The sequence below is a fragment of the Siniperca chuatsi genome, linkage group LG6, assembly GCF_020085105.1.
Source record: "Siniperca chuatsi isolate FFG_IHB_CAS linkage group LG6, ASM2008510v1, whole genome shotgun sequence".
Classification (NCBI taxonomy): Eukaryota; Metazoa; Chordata; class Actinopteri; order Centrarchiformes; family Sinipercidae; genus Siniperca; species Siniperca chuatsi.
Window position 1 is genome coordinate 3,760,053 of NC_058047.1, and position 20,693 is coordinate 3,780,745.

The 20,693-nt window shown below is 38.8% G+C and overlaps 1 protein-coding gene across 1 annotated transcript in view; it reads right to left on the reverse strand.

Annotated features, from left to right (window-relative positions):
• The window catches only part of exoc2 (exocyst complex component 2), a 47,999-nt gene extending 27,551 nt beyond the window's left edge, over positions 1-20,448 (reverse strand). The window contains exons 1-5 of the mRNA XM_044201033.1: positions 20,359-20,448; positions 7,241-7,415; positions 4,885-5,061; positions 3,505-3,631; positions 1,218-1,331 (exon numbers count right to left, since the gene is read on the reverse strand). Of these exons, the coding sequence (XP_044056968.1) occupies positions 1,218-1,331; positions 3,505-3,631; positions 4,885-5,061; positions 7,241-7,358 (536 nt within the window). The 5' untranslated portion in view covers positions 7,359-7,415; positions 20,359-20,448. The remainder of the gene's footprint in view (positions 1-1,217; positions 1,332-3,504; positions 3,632-4,884; positions 5,062-7,240; positions 7,416-20,358) is intronic.
• Between the last annotated feature and the right edge of the window lie 245 nt (positions 20,449-20,693).

Genomic DNA, 20,693 nt, shown 5'->3' on the forward strand with positions numbered 1-20,693 from the left:
GTATCTCAGAAACACAATCACACACATTTTTGGCCAATGTGAGTACGTGTGTCTGTGTGTCAGTGTCCTGAGTGAGGTTTCCTCCGCAGGAAGAAACAGTCACCCAGCGAGATCCAAACATAGGCCCCTGGTCATGCTGGATCCTGGGGTCTGGGTTACTGGGAGGCTAAGCAGGGGGAGAGGAAGCAAGGAGAGTCCAAAATAACTCTCCTCTGCCCTTACATGACAGTCAACTGGGCTCAGGGCTTTTGCGTCTGCAGGCTGCCTTGTCTACATACCGAACTGGTCTCTGAAGGACCAAATGACTGCGTGAAGATTCGGCCCACAAACTATAACCTCAAAATGAACGGCATAAAACCAAGCATAACAAATCCTCTGTTTTTTTATCCCCATGTATTCTGTCTAACAAATTTTCTTTTCAATTTAGTCATTACTTTCTCCCAGTGTGTACCATAGGGCTACAACTAACGATTATTTTTATTATCAATTAATCTATTGATTACTTTCTCGATTAATCAATTCATTGTTTGGTCTGTAAAATGTAAGCAAATTATGAAAAATGCCTATCACAATTTCAGTCCAAGGTGATGTCCTTAAAAGGTCTTTTTTCGTCTGACCAGCAGTCCAAAACCCAAATATATGTAGTTTACTATCATAGAAGAGTAAAAGAAACAGACAATATCCACATTTGAGAAGCTGGAAACTTCTTGAAAAATTACTTAAACAATTAATCTATTATCAAAATTGTTGCAGATTCATTTCCCGTCAATTGACTATTCGATTAATTGCAGTTCTACTGGACCATAATCCTCTGTTCGGCTTGGTGAGGGTATAAAAGGTAATGTCTCTTTCGCAACACATGGATTTACCTGCCACTGATCTCATCTGCCAGCGAGGAGTGTTACAGGACGAATACAGACCCTACAATGCTGAAAACGCACCTCAACGAACCAGTAGGAGTTGCTATCACAGTGACTAAGACATGCCAGACTCCCACTGGCGGTGTTGGTGTGCCCAGTCAAGCCAGAGGGAATTAATCCCAGACCTCAGTTTTACCTCTGCACCACCCTGTAAGCCTCCTGTCTCTTGTCTAGTTACTTCAGTTGAGGACAAAAGTATGATGCAAGCCAACTGCTGGTGGGTCTCCAGTAAATTAAAACTTAGATTGAGTTTTTGCTTTGACTTTTTGTTCCCCTTAGTGATAACAAATGATCTACCTGGAGCCTGAATGGTTTTCTATGAGGTACCAGGTGGCAGAGAAGTTCTCACTGGTAAAGTCTCCACTCATTCCAGGAAATGTCACCTCCATGTCTTTCTGTGGGATTTTGCCTCTGAGAGAAGACAAATAAACAAAGATGAACACAGAAGAAAGGTGGGACAAATAAGAACTCCACTGTATTAAAAGACGTACAGATGCACAGTATATAAACAGTAGAAAAACACCAAGGATCAAATCAAGCAGTACAAACTGTAATGACAGTAAAACAAAGAAAAAGAAATGTATAAATATAGCTATTAATAACAAATTGTGAGTGAGGAGGGATTGGCAAAAGGGATTGTGTAAATATTAAGATACATTGCTAATGTGATGTTGGGGTCAGCTTTTCCAGCAGGGGGCAGTGTGCAGCCAAAAAGTAACCCGGCTGGGAGAGCTTGGCGTGGGAAGTGCAGTGTGTGACGCCTGGGTGCCCCTGGAGGACCCAGCACTCATTAGGGAAGCTTGATCTCTACTAATGACCCGTGGCCTACACAAACCAAACCCCCAGCATCACCACCACCCACTCAGTAGTCACACACACATATGTAAAAAAAAAAAAAAAAAAAAAAAAAAAAAACGACACACAGACAGTACAGTGTTAAGGTCTAAGGTCTGTGAAAGAAATCCAAATACAAGAACACACTTGGTGACGTATGTACACACAAACAAATGCACAGAAAACCAGAAGCACTTAGAAGTAAGTATAAACACATACGCATAATATTATTTCACATAATATAACATAATATTTCACATAATTCACATAACACATTCACATAATATTATTTCTGCAGAGTTACTGCAATGGTTAAATGAGACTCTACCATAACAGAGTGAAAGTGCAAGTTTCCTCATTATTTAAGTATATATATGCAAGTAGAAACACACATTCTGTATAAGAACATACAATAAACCCAAACACGAGCACCGACACACTAAATATTATTACTGCAGGTGGAGATGTTGCAATGGTTCAGATGATAAACTCGAGTGAAATTGCAAGCTTCGAAAGGTATAAATATTTGTATCAAAGATGAGAGTTTAAGTGTTTTAAAACCTTCAGTTTTTTCTGTGCGGTGAAATTCATGTTCAAGAAAAATTTTAAATGTACAAAAAGTGAGTGTATTTGAGGGAAATACAACACAAAATGCTACTGGTCTCATTCCCTTTATAATCCTCATTGTATTCAGTTTAGATCAGGAAATACCAAGATGGTTACTGAAGACAGTCCCTTACAACAGTTGTGCAACTATTGCTCTCTAATGTTATCTGTAATATAAACTCTGAAGATACTGCAGCTTTGTCTGTAACAAGCATATTACCCCCACTCACTTTATGCAGGTCATATATTGTGTTTTTGTAGCAAGCTAGTTTTGTCAGCTGCTCAATAGTTATACCTTGTAGTTAAGCATGTGGACATATTTAGTAACACCTAAACTCTACGTACAGACTAGTTTGTGTGGTGCCACCTGTTTTAATCTAGAGACTTTTCAAACTCCGCTTATTAAATGACGTATGACATTACAAACAGCTGGTGCAAACAGCTACAGCTGAATAACCATACAGTGACATCACCATACAAAGATGCGTGATGCTCTTTTAATAACAAACAGTCCTTTTATTAAATGCTCAAAGTAGTATTTTATTCTAAAACCCTCCCTGTATCAGATCAACACAAACTGTTAAGATGCACTGATACATTACTGTCAAAGAGAATTGTGTAGACTTTTTATACTTGATGTTTAATGCAACCCTGGGAGACAAGTGCATGGTACAGCTTGTTTATGGGGGTCTCGTCTCTGGCCACGAGCGGTCACTTGCCCCCGGCCCCTCTAAACCAAACAAACACTAAGCTAGAAATGCCAGAACCTGACAACACAAACTATATATTACAACTTCTGCACTCCCTGCCAGGCGCGTGGGAGGCAGCACCATGCTGCCTGCTCTGAGGCGGTATACAAACATGTGTGTGGGTCGCTGCCTCAGTTCTTTCCAAATCCCTTTCTATCGTCGTCCTCTCTGCTTTATACACAATTATTCTGTTTCCACTCCCTGTGAGCAGCGGTTAGAGGCAGTTCAGCCATTGCTGTGTTGGCATAATATTTCAAACGCCTGCATATGGGGAGAGTTTGTTTCTGTTTAGGGATGTAAACCATGACTCAATAACTAGAACGAGTGTGTTTATGGCGGTGTGATTGTGTTGAGCGATTTTTGTGTGTGTGTATACGTATGTTCTCGGTCAGTACTTGTCTAACTCGATGCCCAGTGGATTGCTGGGTCGCAGGGAGAGGGGGGAGATGCCTTTGTTGCGGTCGGTCCTCATGTCGTAGTAGTTCATCTCATCCACCCACACAGCAGACTGGTCCAGGATACCTGCAGGACAGGGCAGGACGGGAGAGGCGTGACACACGTCACTGAGCTCAACAACACATCCCAGATGTGCATTCACACACACAGACATACACTGTCTCAAACATATTTTGCACACAAACAAACATGCACATTCAGGCAGCGCCATACTGACCATATATTATACTTTACTTTTTATTTACCTAATATTTTAACTACGTTTCTCATATCGTAATTAAACGAGTGCAAATTCTGTATACTCTACTCTGTACATACGGCACCTATTACATGTTTTTAGGTCCTGCATGTGTTTTCTGCCACTAAAGAAATGTGCTGCAAATACAGAAATGCTTCAAGCCGTACACAGAAACAGACGTTTCCAGGGGACACGCAAGTCATTAGTAAAAGGCTAATGCTGTGTATAGCCAGTATCTCCAGTAATATTGGAATCAAGGAATCAGATTGTTAACTAAAATAAACATTGTTAGCTCATTCTCCAACATCATTGTCGTGTGGTTGACTTCAGCGCAATCACATGACCAGATGTGTTCATCAGTCTTTGGCCAATGGATTGTTCAATCTGCTTGTGTTTTATTCACTTGCAGCGTTTTTTTTAATCAATGTGATGTCTGTGTTGCCAAAGTGGTGAACAATTAATTTTTTATGTTTTGTCTATTTGAAGGTGTTTTTTTTTTTAAGTTGTAGACTTGAAATATTTACAGCTCCCTTGCCCACAGTTGGGATCTCTCCTCGGCTGTTGTGGAAAATGTTCCTTATCTGAATCAAAGTTGTAAGCATAGAGGGTGTCATACAGATTGTGAAGCCCTCTGGGACAAACTTGTAATTTTGGTCTAAATAAACTTGACTTGGTTGCAACTAGTGCTAAAACAATTAATCAGCAGCTATTTTGATAATTGATTTATTGTTTGTCTTCATTGTTTATCAAGCAAAAACGCAGTTTTTTAAATTTGAGGATTTGCCGCTTTTATATGTTTTATATCATTGTCAATTGAATATCTTTTGGTTTTGAATTGTTGGTTGGAAAAAGACAAATATGAAGACGTCACCCCTGAGCTCTGGGAACTTGTGACATGCACTTTTCACTATTTTCTGACATTTTATAGACTAAACATTGAAGAAATTAATCAAAACAAAAAGAGAGTTTAATCACTAATGTAAATATCCATTAGCTGCAGCTCGAGTTGCAACTTTGATCTGCTCTTATTGTCCAGTCTAGCGAACAAAAATTGATTTTCAGTCTTGTGAGTCCTCCTTACCAATCCTCTCTGGCCTGAGCAGTCTGAATGAGACCGTGGAGGTGCCGAGACCTCCAGACTTGGTGGTGACGATGATCTCTCCCTTGTCGTCTTTGGCAGGACCCACGCGGCACACTATCTTGCTGGCTGACATCCATTCGGCTGTCAGCAGACAGTTATGGCCACAGATCGACAGACCTGAGATGGAAGAGAGAGGGAAAAGGTGAAAAGGGTGAGAGATACAGCCACACAGTGACAGCACAGATAAATTAAATATAGCACCGACACACACATACAGACAATCTATAACAAGAGGCGCTCACTCAAAAAAAAATTGGCGTCTATCAGCAAGTTTAGTCAAACTGTCACCACGGGTCAAAGTTCAAGTTGGGGTCGCGATGGGTGTGGGTGGCCGTGACCTTCCTTCCTCTCACTCAGCTCTAATGTGTGTCACTTCAGTGCTAAGTGGCCCATTACTGGCACAGTGTGCACTCTGCCCTTACATCTGTCGTCCTCTTTTTAAACCCTCTTGAAAACTATTTGGACACTAGAAGACAGACACAGGGATTACTTTGACATGTCCAGCCGAGGGGTTCAGGAAGCTTCACGTGTATATAATCAAACATCATAAAAGCCTGTGAAAGCTGATCAACAAATAGCCCATAAAACTGTGAATAATATGCCCATTAGAGCTCCATTTCCTGCCTCTGTTCTCTACTGGCCACTTTGTTTGAATACATAAGCACTCACACACATTTGTGCATATCTAATTGACTAATTCCGGGCCCCAGGGACACTCATGGTCAGAAATAGACCTGTATCACAGGCCAGAGCACGGCTTGCCAAGCATGGAGCAGTGTTTGAGTCCTCTGGACTGTCCCCCCCTTTCCCCACCTCCGCTCAAACCAAAGAAGTAGGGTAGAGGAGGAACTGGCGAACATGAGGGAAAATATAGGCATAGAAAAAGTGTGACGTTCAAACACATAATGAGAACATGATGGAGGTAGTCCATCTGTGTGGCTCTTGAAAATCATAAAACAAAGACACACGAACAACCATTCTGTTTTCACATTAATGCACGTTGATAAGCTCTTGACTTTCTCAAACTGGGCATACACTTTATGCCATACAGTAATCAAAATATTTACAGAAAGAAAAAAAGTGTGTCTTTAGTGTGTTGCAGAGAGTTGGCAGAATTGTCCCAGGAGAAGCAACATTTAATTACAAAATATCTCAATATTTTATCTGGTTGGTCTGCAGGAGTTTTTTGTTATGTTTTTTTTTTCTCTCTACTTAAGTTGCAGGAGTGCTCATACCACAAGGCTGGGAGATCTTTTTTTGTATTTGGTGTAACCTTTAAAGAAGACTTCAAAATATTTTTACATGTACAATATATTCACAAACAATTTATATGAAAATATAATTGCACAATGAAATGGTACAACAGATTTTAAATTTTCAAATTAATTTTCGTTTGCTTTGTGTCAACAAAATTTTTTGTACCTTTACAGAAGACCCGAACTGCCTCAATTTAGAAATTACTTGTTATAATGCAACACCTATTTAAACATTTTAAACATTTATTTATACAGCCAGTTTAAATTAAGTTAATTACTGCTGAAAAAACAACAACAATTTTTCTCTACAAAAATGCTTGACGTAATTAGTATTTATTTTAATTGTTTATTTTTTATTTTATTATATTTAACTTGCTTAAGTTTAGACAGTTTTTTTTACTCAACTTATTAAATTGTCATGAAAGTAAAACCTGAATAGTGAAAAAATGATGAACTTCTTTTTCCGGAGGGGAAAAAGAATCAGGCGTCCTGTCCACTTACGTATCATATAAACAAAAACAAACTTTACACCAGCCTGTTTAAAAAAGGGGCCGCTGTGGTTTGTTGATGGATAAGTTAGTAAAATCAGTTAATACGACTTAAGTTACAAAATACTTTACATACTAGAGCAAAAATTAAATGACAAAAATAAAGCAGCTACATTTACTCAACATCAGTGTCTCTATTTTTCAAAAAGCAACTACCATAGAGAGATATAAACAATAAAAATCATCACCTAAGAATTACTAATTAAAATAAAACAAATAAATGTTAATTACATAATGGGTTGACATCTTATACCGGTATATTTATATCTGTGTGCGGATCTAAAAAATATCTATATACTGTATATTTATCTTGACGTTTCATTTATATATCTACATACAGATTCTATAAAGAAAAAATATCAAGGGGAGGCATTTAAAGGATGAAAATGGATGTCTTCATTCCTCCGTGAAAATCAATATTGCTGAACGAAAATGTATTTTTAAAAATTAAACAAACATAGAAAGTTAGTCATGTGGTTACAAATGCATTACCGATGAGATCGGCTGGGCCTGTGCCCAGGTTTTCTCCACGGATGGTGACTTTGGTCCAAGCCGCACCCTCCTTGGGCGAGATGCCAGTGACCAGAGGGGGCTGACGGGCACGAGACATGGTTGCCTGAGGCAGACAGGAACAACGGGTCGATCAGCACCTGGACACGGAAAAAGACTGGCAGAGGGAGCCATACATAAAAGGACATGGTGAGTAACACAAAATTCAACTAACTCCACACAGTGACAGTTCAGTTAACACATACGAACTAATCTATTAGTCTATTTACAGAAAATTAATCAAGGGTTTTAATAATCAGTAAATTGTTTAAGTGAATTATTAAGTAAAAACATTTGCTAGTTGGAGACTGAAATTAATTATTATTATTATTAGTGAAAATGATCATTAGTTATAGCTCTGGGTGCTGAAATAATCTAAGAAGATATAATATACGCTAATTACTGCTGTAAGAATGGACAACGCATTTTCAAACGGTCACACAAAACACTTACACCCGACTGTACTAGAAGTCTCTGCAGTAAACAATACCCAGCAGGTCTTAAAAAGAGGATAATAAAATGATCTTCGTGGAACAACAACATGGAACCGTAGCTGGTGAACCCACAACCCTCTCCCGATAATAAATAGAGAAATTATTTTTTTTAATTCACCAGCCGCTTTTACTGAATTACCAGGCAGCCAAATATTTTGGTTTTTAGAACTGGCTGGGGACAGCAATGTATGAGCAGCATTTGGATGGCAGCTAGTGTTAATTCCCCACCCTGTAGGTCTCCAAACAATGTATGCATTGCAGCAGTTATCTCTTCGATAGTAGGAAAAATAGAGAAGGGAGCCAAGAATGAAGGAGCAGACAGAGAGCAGGGAGGAAAGGAAGAATGTAAACCTCACAGCGAAGGATAAATAAACCTGGCCTCCCCAATCATTCCACATAAGCCCACACAATACAGTACAGATTATGGTACCAACGAAGGAGCACCCATGCAAATCTGTTCATGTTGGGGCTGAGCAAAGAAAGAGAGGGAAAGGTTCCAAATGAAAAAATGAAAGGATGCATTTCAGCAGCACAGATGTTAGCTAATAAATTACTGCCAGGTCTCAAAAGGGCTGACCAATCTAGACTCTATGAAGCAGCTTGCGAGGCTTCCGCCCTTTTGCTCCACAGCCAAAACACGTTCTCCACAAACAATGCAAGAGTTCACACGGACCGGACCTGCAACAAGTTCATGGTGGTAACCCTTTGCACAGTTATATGGCCACTAATTAGGTGTAGGCGTACAACTGAGGTGCAAGGAGACTTCCAAGAGCCAATAGGGGCGCCAATATCAAAGGAAATCAAAACTGACAGAGCACAACATTGATTAGTCTAGTTGTTAGCGAGACTTTCCTGTAAAAAGAAATCAGAGTTTCAACCCCTGCAGCAGCCAGTGCAAGCATCAAGAGTCATAAACCAGGGCTGCAATGTTATTTTTAATTATTAGATTAAACATAAAGTCTATAACATGTTAGAAAGTAGTTCAAAATGCAAATCACAGTTTCCCAGAGATCAAGGGTATATCTTCAAATTGCTCATTTGGTGTGGCCACCAGTCAAAAACCCAAACATTGAAGTTTACAATGATATAAAACAGCGTGACTCCATTTGATATGCAAACTGGTCACACAAAATTATTTTTTAACAGTAAATATTAAGTTAAAAAATAAATCGAGTTAATTTTTACAAAGTTTCAATCAAAATAAAAAAAAAAATAGCTTGAATTATGTATGTAGCATGACCCCTGAACTTTATGAACCTTCACCTTCATGAGCTGAAATAATCAGTTGATAAATTGATTGACCGAAAATTCATTGGCAACTAGTTTGACAATCGATTAATCATTTAAGTCATGTTTTAAGCATGAACGCTAATTGCCTAGTTTTAGCTTCTCATCTGTGAGGAAGAAACAAGACATCTGAAAATGTCTCCTTGGACTGATGGACATCTTTCACTATTTTCTGACATTTTATAGACCGAACGATTAAATCATTAATAAGTCATTCCTTAATCGATAATGAAAATAATCGTTAGTTGCAACCTTAATTCATGGCGTGCACTTTGATGCAACTTAGCATTCAGCAAAGTTGCATACATAGTGCAGCCCTCTGACTTTAGGTTGCACTGCAGCAACATATGTAAGCACAACTACCTCATTAGACACTGAGTTTAAATAACATCAGTGCCAACAGTAAACCTGTACAACCTAGTCTACTTTTATGATGCCTCTATTGCGCAGTTTGTGTTGACATGGTCATAGAGGTGTTGAGTTATGTTTGTATAATGTTTTAGCATTGAGGTCATAGTGAGTGATGGTGTTGTACTGGACTGCATAATATTTAAAGGTGTTTCTAATATTATGTCCCGTTCATGTACGTAAATGGGAAGGACAAAAAATTAGAAAACATTTCAATACAATGCAGTCCAGTACGACACCAGCACGAACTATGACCTCAGTAATAAACATATAATTGAATGTACACATTTTCAACAATATCATCAAAAACTGAACATTATAAACTTTGTAAAGATAGAGTTTATGGCAGAGCTGCTGTACTGAATAGCAACTGATTATACAGGTGTACCTAATAAAGTGGCCACTGAGTGTAGGACTCCTAAGTCACATAGCGTAAAGTAAAATGTTATATCATAAATCTTTATTAAAATAACTGTGTGTCATTTAAAAAGTATCCAATAGCAAAGACATAGCTTTATTTTAAATAGCTGGGGTTATAAAAATAAAATAAAATAGGGGTCTGGAGCCAAAAAAGGTTGGGAACCTCTCTGGATTAATCAGTTACCAAAATTATTCACAATAAAATCGATTGATGAATTGACAAATCATTTAAGAGATTAATCATTTCAGTACTAACCATATGAAAACCTCCGTAAAAATGAAGTCCCACAAGCTCACAATGTATCAACTGCTGAATATTTGCCTCATGGCGCTAAGTACATATCACAAGAGTTCAGAACTCAGGTTTTCATTACAGTGTCCTTGAACAGTTTTAAAATTGTGGGGAAAGAATGGCACATGGCACAACAAAAACACATAAGCATAAAAAGCTGCAGTGGGACAGCAGCACATGTATTGACTAAGAAACCTCCAAGAGTAGGAAACTTTCTGGGAAACTTTTCTGCCACAGGACCCCCCTCCATCGCCCCGACATCCCGGAGTTAATGAGAAAACTCCAACAGGATTTACCTCATGTTGTTGCTGCTGCCCTCAGCTTGTCAGAGGAAATGGAGGGGCTATGGATCTGACACGAAGAAGATAAGAGGTTAACAGACCTAAAACAAGCGAGCTTGGTATACCCTTCATCAATCCCATATGTTTAGAGTGGGAGTGGCGAGGGGCAGAGGATTGGGATCTTTATTTTGTACAATTCTGATTCTGCTTCCAGGAGTGTTTCTAGCCTACCCACCCCCACCCCCTCATCTTGGAAATACACGTGCACAAACACTAGATAGCCTGCCCACACACACACACACACATACACGCTGGGCAGAATGACAGCTCAGCTAGGTTGCGTGCGAGGGGCCCGAGCTGGTGTTGTGTGGTCTGTGTGTATGCGAGTATGTGGAAGGATCTGCGGAGAGGTCTGGGCAGTGTGTGTGTGTGTATATATATATATGTGTGTGTGCGCATGTGTGTGTATGTGTGTGTGTGTGTGTGTGTGGTCTGGGTGTGTGGTCTCTGGCGCGGGCCTGGGGAGAGCCTGCTGACGGCTGGGATGAGAAAAGAGCCGCTGTGTTTACTTTACTCTGGGGGCTGTGCATGGACACGGGAACACTGCCCAGACCCCTCTCTATAACACCAGCATGCAGACACACATGCAAACCAAGTCACGCAGAAACCAAGGGGACTCTTGCACAAGTTTCGTGTCACACACCATCACAAATACCCTGTAAAATAGGTAAAAGAAACTATAACTTTATACAAGAGACTGGGGCCTATCTGAATGAATTTTTCCTCAAAGCAGCATGGAGACGAAAACAAAAGAAGAGGTTTCTGAAGCTCCAACTGGAAACTTATGAGGTAGGCTGCATTTTCCACAAGAAGGATAAAGGTATTTACCTCTAGGGGGCATCCAAGGATCCCCATAAGATTATACCCCACTTTCTTCCAACATGTGTCAAGCCATGTCATACTGTGAAGTATAGATTTAATCAATGACAACACACAACCAGATTTAGCCCCTTTTCTCTCGCTCGATTCTCTTCCAACTCTTCCATGATGCTGTTAGCTCCCAGCCCCAACTCCAACCTCTCTCTCTGGTAATAGGACTAAAAAGGCAGGTTTGTTTTCTTTGGAGGCTAACTAACAAACAGCAGGGTTGGCTCTAATCTGTGTGGTAGCTGTGGAAGTCTGAGGCTTGGGATCTTCTTGCAGCACTGCTAATAAGTGACAACCCTTCCTTGGCCTTGTGCTGGAGTACGCAGACACAAAGGAAAGACTTTTCATTAAAGCTCTAAACTAATCTTTTTGTCACATGAAACCATTCAATTTCCACATGCCGCAGTACACCCCAAAAATGCTGTGCTCAAGGGTCTGGTCTAGATGGCAGCAATGGATTTCTTGTTCATAAAAAAGGAAAACTGAGTTCAGTCCCACTGTACTTGCTAGTGACTTGATGACGTGTCATGTAGACACCCAGATTTTCAGATTAGGACATGTAGTGGATTTTCCCCTTCTACTGGGGTTAACACAGGGTTTAGAGAGCATTGGCAGCACGCATCAGAAAAGACTACTATAGTAGAAAACCATTTCATAATCACAATTACGATTTCGGCTTACTTAATTTATCAAGCTTGTGATACTGATGATTTGCGTTTCGAGTACACGCTTTGATGCATCACATCGAGCGTTCCCTTTTCACCGGTAAACTGTCTGACCCATCACACAAGTGTGTTTTAAGCACACCGTGCTGGCTTGCAGGGAAGAGCATTTACAGTAAACAGGAAACTACATTTTCCATATAGGATCAATTTATTTTTAATTGGTTATAAGCTGTGATGAATAGTATGGTTCAGTTTTTACTACAAATAAAACAGCAAATAAAGATGTACTTATATGGATGAAATCACTATCACAATATTAAAAAAAAACTATTTCTAATATAAAAATAAATCATATAGGGCAATAATAGGGCAAATCACATATACAATTATTTATGTTGATTGCCATTAACTGTGCTTCACTGTTGTCCAGTACATCAGACAAAAGTCTTTACAAATGTAAACCAAAAACATGAATTAATTTTGCGGGTTTTAATTACAATTTGCTTGGAATCATTCATTTGGACAACAGAATTTAGCAAAAACAATAATCTTTACAACAATATATGATGACAGAAAATTAACCAACATCATTTTTTGTTAAAGTAATTTATAAGGCAAGGTTTATAAGGTTTTAGACTGTTGGTCAGTAAAAATAAGACTTTGTGATGGACGTCTTTCACTATTTTCTGACATTTTATACACAAAAAAATTAATTGATAAATAAACAAATGACTGATTAATCAGAAACGATAATATTTGTTAGTTGTAGATCTAAAATTATCAATCGACCTTATCTAAGACTCAAGCCACGTAATTGCAATGTCCCGGGTTCAGGGAGCTTTGCTGCATGTCTCCCCCCCCCCCATTCTCTCCCTATTTCTTGTCTGTCTCCACTCTATACTATCAAATAAAGGGAAGAAGGTAAACCTAAGACAAACATCTGGTCTGGATAACAAGAATCTTAATAGTCTTCCAAGTAATGCACCAAACCTCCACTTAGCTCATACACCAACAAGCCCTCCAAACTCTGACCTATGGCTAGCTTTTTATTTCAACAACTTCTAAACATGACAAACTCTCTGCAGCACCACGGACATGGGGACTATCTCATGAATAAGGCGTTCATACCTTAGATCATATGCTGCTCTGAGCTCAAAGGTGACTCGCATATGGCAGTGATTGGCAAGTGTGTCTGTGTGTGGATGTGTGTGTAAGAGAGAGTGTAATGAGTTTAGAGGGCACAAAGGGACCCATTTAAGACAGTTCATCACCCTCACCCCCTCCGTCTCCCATCAGAGCAGCCATTTCACTCCGTGCTCCCCAACATTACACAAACATCAGATTCCATCAAAGACCCCCCCGACTCCTCTGAATGGACAGAGCGGGCCAAACATCACCCAGCCTGAGATGAGTGGTCTGATCATACAGGCTGGGCGAGGCTTTGAACAATCCTCCACAGTGTTCGTTCACACCCAGACCGCCACATGCCTCTAAGATGTGGACAGGGCAATGTAGCTGAAAAATTGAACATAATATGTGTCAACTGGATCATATTTCACATAAAAAGATCATAAATAACATGAACTGTGTGGGTTCTGTTTGAAAACAAATGCTGCGACCACTGTCCAGTCACGGAGTTCTTCCATAATGAGTCAGCAGCCAGCCCCAGCATTTAGGGAGAGTCTTTCGTGACAGAGAAAGAGGACAGAGTGATCAGATGTGTCCCTCTGGCTCACTATCTGACCCTCATGATGTCTGCCCACAGGCTTTGTTATCTTTAGGGCTGTCTGTTTGTTTGTTTGTCAGTCTCAAGTGCTTTTCAGAGTTAGGCCTAACGAAGTGAAGTCCCCAATTTCCCATATAAAAATCCTGGAACAATAAACAGAAATATGAAGTACAGGCCTGCAAATGCAGGAAGATGTTTTCAGAGGATTAAGAGACTGGAGACAGGCGGCTTTGCCCAATGACATGGCGAAATGGAGAGATTTGAACCTTCATAAGGAAGGCTATAACACTGCTGGCCCATCTGCTTTACATAAAAAACACATCACCAGCGTGAGAATTAGGCATGGGACGATATAAAAAATTTCATGTCACGGTTATCCTTGGCAAATGAATTGCCATTCACGATATTATCCCGATAATCATCAAAATATGCTTAAAACTCTTAAACTTGCACTAAAACATACTAGAATCTATTTACCTTACATTTTGTTAAGAAACAAATATTTTTATTGCATCACAGATAGGACACATCTTTTTAAGTGAACATCCTTTTTAGTGGAAAACAAACAAACAAACAATCCTAAATAAGGTAATCATAAATCATAAGGTCCCCCTGCATAAATAAAGGAATAATAAATAAATAGAACATAGCAACATTGTGTGAGTCTGTTCTTTCTTACATGGTAATTTCTGTATTTTTTAAAATCAGGCTCTATTTTTCACTTCTCTACCATGATGTCAAATGGTACATGACCATTGACTCAATTAATAGGTGTTATTAAATGTCAAAAAATTGTAAAAAAGTAATCCTAAAATTGTTTGTCAGTCCAACTGTCCAAAACCAAAAGGAATTCAATTTACAATATAAAACAAAGAAACCATCAAATGTTTAGCATTTTTGAGAACTACAAGGCATAATAAATTATCAAAATTGTTGGTGACAATGATTACTGTTATGGGATTACTGGAAATTTACTAATTAAATAATCAACTAGGGCTGCAATTAACAATTATTTTACTTATTAAATGATCATTTGGTCAATAAAATGTCAGAAAATAGTGAAAATACTTAAAATGGTTGACTAACAAGCCTAAAACCTAAACATTTAGCTTACTAACACATAACACAACAAGAAGCACCAAGTCCTTGCAATTAAGAAGCTGAAACCAAGGAAAACTAATTAAACGATTAATCGATTATATATGTCAAATTGTGTCACTCTCTAATCAACTAATTGTTTCAACAAGTCGGAATCTTGCTGACTCCATTAGTACAGGGCTTGTCTCTTTGAGTTGTGCTGTGATCTGTTTTCCCAGCCCAAAGCTCCTCTGTCTGTCTGTCCAGGACTGACTGGGTCACAGAAACCATACTGTGAAAACCAGTGGCCCAGCAAGCCTGTCAGCAGGGAGGAGGCTACCAGGTGGGGCAGACTGCGGAGAGCAGACAGGGGTGAGAGAGAAGTGCCGCTTCACAAACAAGGCTGGGCCTGACCCTGTTGCTCGATTCACCCACGAGGTCTATGGAGCAGCGGCACTGAGGAAAAGCCTCAAAAAACACAACCCACCACATTCCACCAAAACAAACAAGCAGGGCCACCCAAATTTTTCAATTAGAGCCCCAGGAGGGGGGCAGGAAAAGGATCAGTGTAGCCTTGCCCCCGCCATACCCCAGCCAAGCAGTGCTGACTTTGGGGAAGAGAAGGAGATACACAGAGGTCTGTAGGCTCTCACAGAAAGGCTGAGGACTTGCTAACATGGATGTCGACACAAATGATGGAGGAGCTCAATGACAACTTATTCCTGGGACATAGCGCCTGCCTGCAATCGACCTGTCAATCAGTTGCTCTCATTCACTCTCTCACATAATCAATCAGTTGAACAAACACACATGGTAAGGTACTGTTTGCCCTGAAAAGCCTATTTAAAGAAAGTATGTTATAACAATATTTTACAAAAGTACACAAGAGTAGGATTAAAGAGGCTTAGACTCTGTTCTGTTTGAAAACACTAGACTTAATGAGGCTGAGTTAAGTGTCTAAATCACAAAAAGGAGGACTTAAAGTTTTTTTTAAGTAAGTAATATCTTAACCTTAAGACCTCCTAGAAAACAGCTGTATGTGCAACCACAGCTGAAATGGTGCTTTCTTGGTTTCAGAGCAACATAGGCTTGATCTAACCTTTCTAAAACAAAAGAAGCTGGGCTCACGTTATAACTGCTCACTGCAACTAAATTTGGTTTCTATAAACACTTTTAGGACTACAGTTGTCAAAAGTATCGCTACTTTGATACTTTTTCGATACCACGTGTTTAAACCGATACGATCTCCATTAATTGTATCAAAAGTACTAAAGCTATAAAAAAAAAAAAACAGATCCACAGTCTTTTGACAGCAGTTGGCACAACCCCAGTTTGGAGAAGCAGACAGGAGTGCCAGCACGGAAGCTAAGCAATGCCCTGCTGTGGACGGGCAGCACCTATAAAAGGCCCACCTAAAAAAATCAATATCAGTACGCTATATTTAGAATATTTTCACCGCCTTACCTTGCTGTCAGACAGCCATTCCGACAGGAAACTGACGCATTATATTGCTCTCTCCAAAGCCAACACCAAAATCCTTTGACAAAAACAGTAATTTTACATCACAGAACGTGGGAGTAGCCACTGCCTCGACCCGCAACAACTAACAAGACCAGACATCAAACTTGAATCTGATCAGTTCTATAACAGTTCGATGTAGGCCCGGGTGTTTCAAACCACATATTCATTTAGTTCCAGCTTCTCCAATGTGAAGATATATAGCTTTTTTGTCATATATGAAAGCAAACTGAATATCTTCGGGTTTTAGACTGATGGTCGAATAAAACAAGAATTCTGAATACATCTCCTTGATTTTTGGGAAATTATAGCAGGCATTTTTCACTATTTTCTGACATTGTATAGACAAATTGATCAATTGATTAATCAAGAAAATAATCAGCAGATTTATCAATAATGAAAATTATTTTTCATATTGCATATTTCACAATACAGAAGAGAAGCAACAACTCCTTCATAAAACTCTTGTAAGCCTTATAGATGCAGCAATTAACTGAAATCAGAATTAATGGCAGCTTATAACACATAAAATATAAACAATTTCTACAGTTCCAAGCTTTTCACTGAAGCCTCGTAGTGGCATGCAATTTTGCCTCTTAAACGTACTCATGAGAGATAAGCACACTGTTTGTGTGGGGGCAAAGAGGAGACATCATTCCCACCTAGGCATAGCTTAAATGAGCAGACTGAGACAATGTTACACAAAAAAATAGCAAGATCATTCATGGAGAGGGGGACTGATATCCAGTTTCCACAACAAGCCAACAAGCCAAATGACTTGGTTCAGTATAGATAATTATCTATCTTTGTATGACAAAGTCATGGCAGTGAGACAAGGTTGAAAACTGTTATACTTGCAATCAAGTTGCTTAATGGAATGTTAATGTGATTGGACATTAACTATAAACCAATAATTTGTCATCTACAATCAATGAAGTAGTGATGCAATAACAACTTGTGTTTTAAAAACCTCATTATTCTTATGTTTATCCTCATCAAAGTGTCCTCCAATCAATGGAAGGCTGTCTTTCTGAGTCATACGAGGTCATTTGTTGTGATAATTTCTGTATACATTCGATGGAATGGATTCGATGGTTTCCAAGTATCCAAGCAAGGTGTTAATTCCAGTATATTTTCGTCGTTTTTAATAGAGCCCCTTATAGGCAATCATTATTTCTGTATTAAAAAGCAGTTACTTAATGTATTTTTATTGGAAAGGATTGCACAGTGTTTATAGAAGTTGGGAGAGAAATCATGCCCCCTGGCAATGACTGCAGGTTCTCTCATGCATACAACACTCTTTAACTGACTTTCTCCCGAATAATCGGGACATAGTTGTTTGGAAAGACAAGTTGCTGTTGAGTCAAGTGTTATTTTCAGTGGTGGAAAGTAACTAAGTACAAACTCAAGTACTGTACGGTACTTGAGTACTTTACTTAAGTATTTTCTTTTCATGCCACTTTCTACGTCTACTCCACTACATCTCAGAGGGAAATATTGTACTTTTTACTCCACTACATTTATCTGACAGCTTTAGTTACTACTGGTGGTTACTTTACAAATTAAGATTTTTACACACAAAACATATGAAGAGCTCATAAAATATGATGTGTTGTTATAAATTAAACTACCCAAAAGTTTAAAAGTACAACTGAAACAATTAGTCAATCAATTAGTCGATTGATAGAAAATGAATTGGCAAATATCATTGTTTAAGTCATTTTTCATGTAAAAACATTACATGGTTCCAGCTTCACAAATGTGAAGATTTGCAGCTTTTCCTTTTAATTATTTTAATTACAGCCCGACCGATTTATCAGTCAGCCGATATTATCGGCCGATATTGGCCTTTTGCACATCTATCGTATCGGCGTATGTTATCCGATATGAGCCGATAAAAAACTGTTTTCTTTCAGGGAAAGAAAGGCTTGTGTTAATATGTTGGTGTCACTACAAAGTTTATCCAGCAGAGTGCGCTGTTACTACAGTGGCGGGCAGTGTAAAATGAGAGCGAAGAAGCAGCTCTCAAGAACTTGCGTCATACAAGTAAAATGGGGCGCGTTCAATCTGAAAACGGTTTGCACCGTTTTGCTACGGTTTCCGGGTTGAATGACATGTTTCCTGGAAACGATGCGCAACAGGTTTTGAGGTATGTTTTCTCTCATTTGGTGGGTGTGTCAGAGGTGTTACGCAATCAGCAGCGACATGTATATAAACACCACGGTACTAAAAAGGCAGTTTTTCTTTTTAACAGCGGAGTGTCTTTTGCTTATTTCTATGATTTCAAAATGGATTTGTTGTTCACAATGTAGCATTATCAGGGAAAAATATGGCGCAGTCCTGGACGCGTCCTTTTAGATTTTAACGCGTCTGTGACGCAGGATGTGTAGCTAGCAACACGGTAAGCATCAGAGCATCTCTTCATCATTCTGCAGCTCAGCAGACGACGGTCCGGTGGTGGTTTGAGTCTGTTGAGTGTTGACTTCACGCTACGTTGTTACCTAGTTGGTGAGATGAAATGCTGGAAAGTAAATAAATAACGTCCCCATATTGGAGTCACAGGAGCCTGTTTTTTCACTGGATACGTTGAACGTTAAGTACATTTAGTACTGTACTTCAGTACATTTTAACTTAAGTACATTTAGTACTGTACTTCAGAATATTTAACTTAAATATTCTTTAATAAAGCCATTTGTTTAAGAAAGCAGCCTTTTGAGTAACTTTGCCTAGGCATATTGGTGCACGATCCACATAGAAAAGGTCTATTTTCATTCCAGCTCAAAAATTCACTATATCGACCGGCCTGTTGGTAATCAGTGAATGTTTCCCATCTAAAACCGGTGTCGGTCGGGCTCTAATTTGAATGTATTTTTTAATAATTTTGATGTTTGGCCAGTTGGTTGGACAAAACAAACAAAACATTGTGAAGTAGTCACTTTGGGCTCTGGGCAATTGTGACGGAATTTCTCTCTATTTTCAGAATTTTTACAAACCAAACAATCAATCGATTAATGGAGAAAATAATTAGCAGATTCCTATTCAAAATGAGCTCCACCTCAACCAACTACAACAGTAAAATCCTGCTTTTACATTAATCCTTGAGTAATAATAATCTAATTATATAATATACAGTCACAGGGAACATTTTTAAGCAACAGTAAGAGTACATTTTCCTGTTTATATTACATACTTTTACTTCAGTAACATTTTCAATGCAGTAGTTTTACTTGTAACAGGTATTTCTGCAGTGTGATATTAGTGCTTTTAATTAGCCTAAGTAAAGGATCTGGATACTTTTTCCACCACTGGTCATTTTTTAGTTACACGAGTATTACAGACAATTCTTTTAAAATAGTATACTGACTGTAGGAATAAAGTCTATATGACTCACTACTTGGAGACAAGTAAAAAAAAAAAAGACAAAAATATAGAAAAAGAAAGATGGAGTATATCTAACTTATGGTGCATTTATAAAATAAAGCAGTTATAAAACAAGTGACCACAGCTAGATACGCCGAATTTAACGGCTATCAGGAACCTTAAAATGTGTTCTCCTACACAAACAAGGCAACATCACCTTTAAATTGACATTTATCTCAGTGGAGTTAGGTTGAGCTAATCGTATTGGCGTTAAGACGGTGCAACAGTAGGCGCATCCCTCACCTGTTTCTACTATCATCGACTATCGTTACAGGCGCCCGGTGAAACGTACCAAACAACAAATCACTGATTTTAGAGAAAGGGATATCAGCTTTGTTGACAAATTTGACATCTAATATTAGCTTAAGCTAATATGCGTTCGCTAGCAAGCTAGCTATTTGTTATGTCAGAAGGGTTAGCAGTGGCTGTCATTTATGTTCGTCGTAGTCGTACAAACCGCTTACATTATCACATGTCCTAACACAATTACTTCGACTCTACTTGAATCTTTGAGAGAAAAATATCTTAGAGAAAATGGTAACTTACAGTTTACAGCAGCTGGACTGCAGCGACAGTTTCCTGTATCCTGTGACTACTTCCGGCTTTGCGTTCTCAGCCACAGCCTTCAGAATAAAATAAAATAAAACAAACAGGAGTCATTAGAGTTGTGAATTTGGTTTAAAGCAAACATTTTAACTAATTCATTACATGGATAAAGTCCATGGCATCGTTCGATGATATGCATGTAATTTGCCAATTTATCACTTTGTCATCTGATTTAGACACATCCTACTCCTCCTGAAAAATACATTATATATAGGATACATTTACAATTTTTGCATATTCGGTGTCCCACTTTGACTTATGACTCTTGTTGTGGT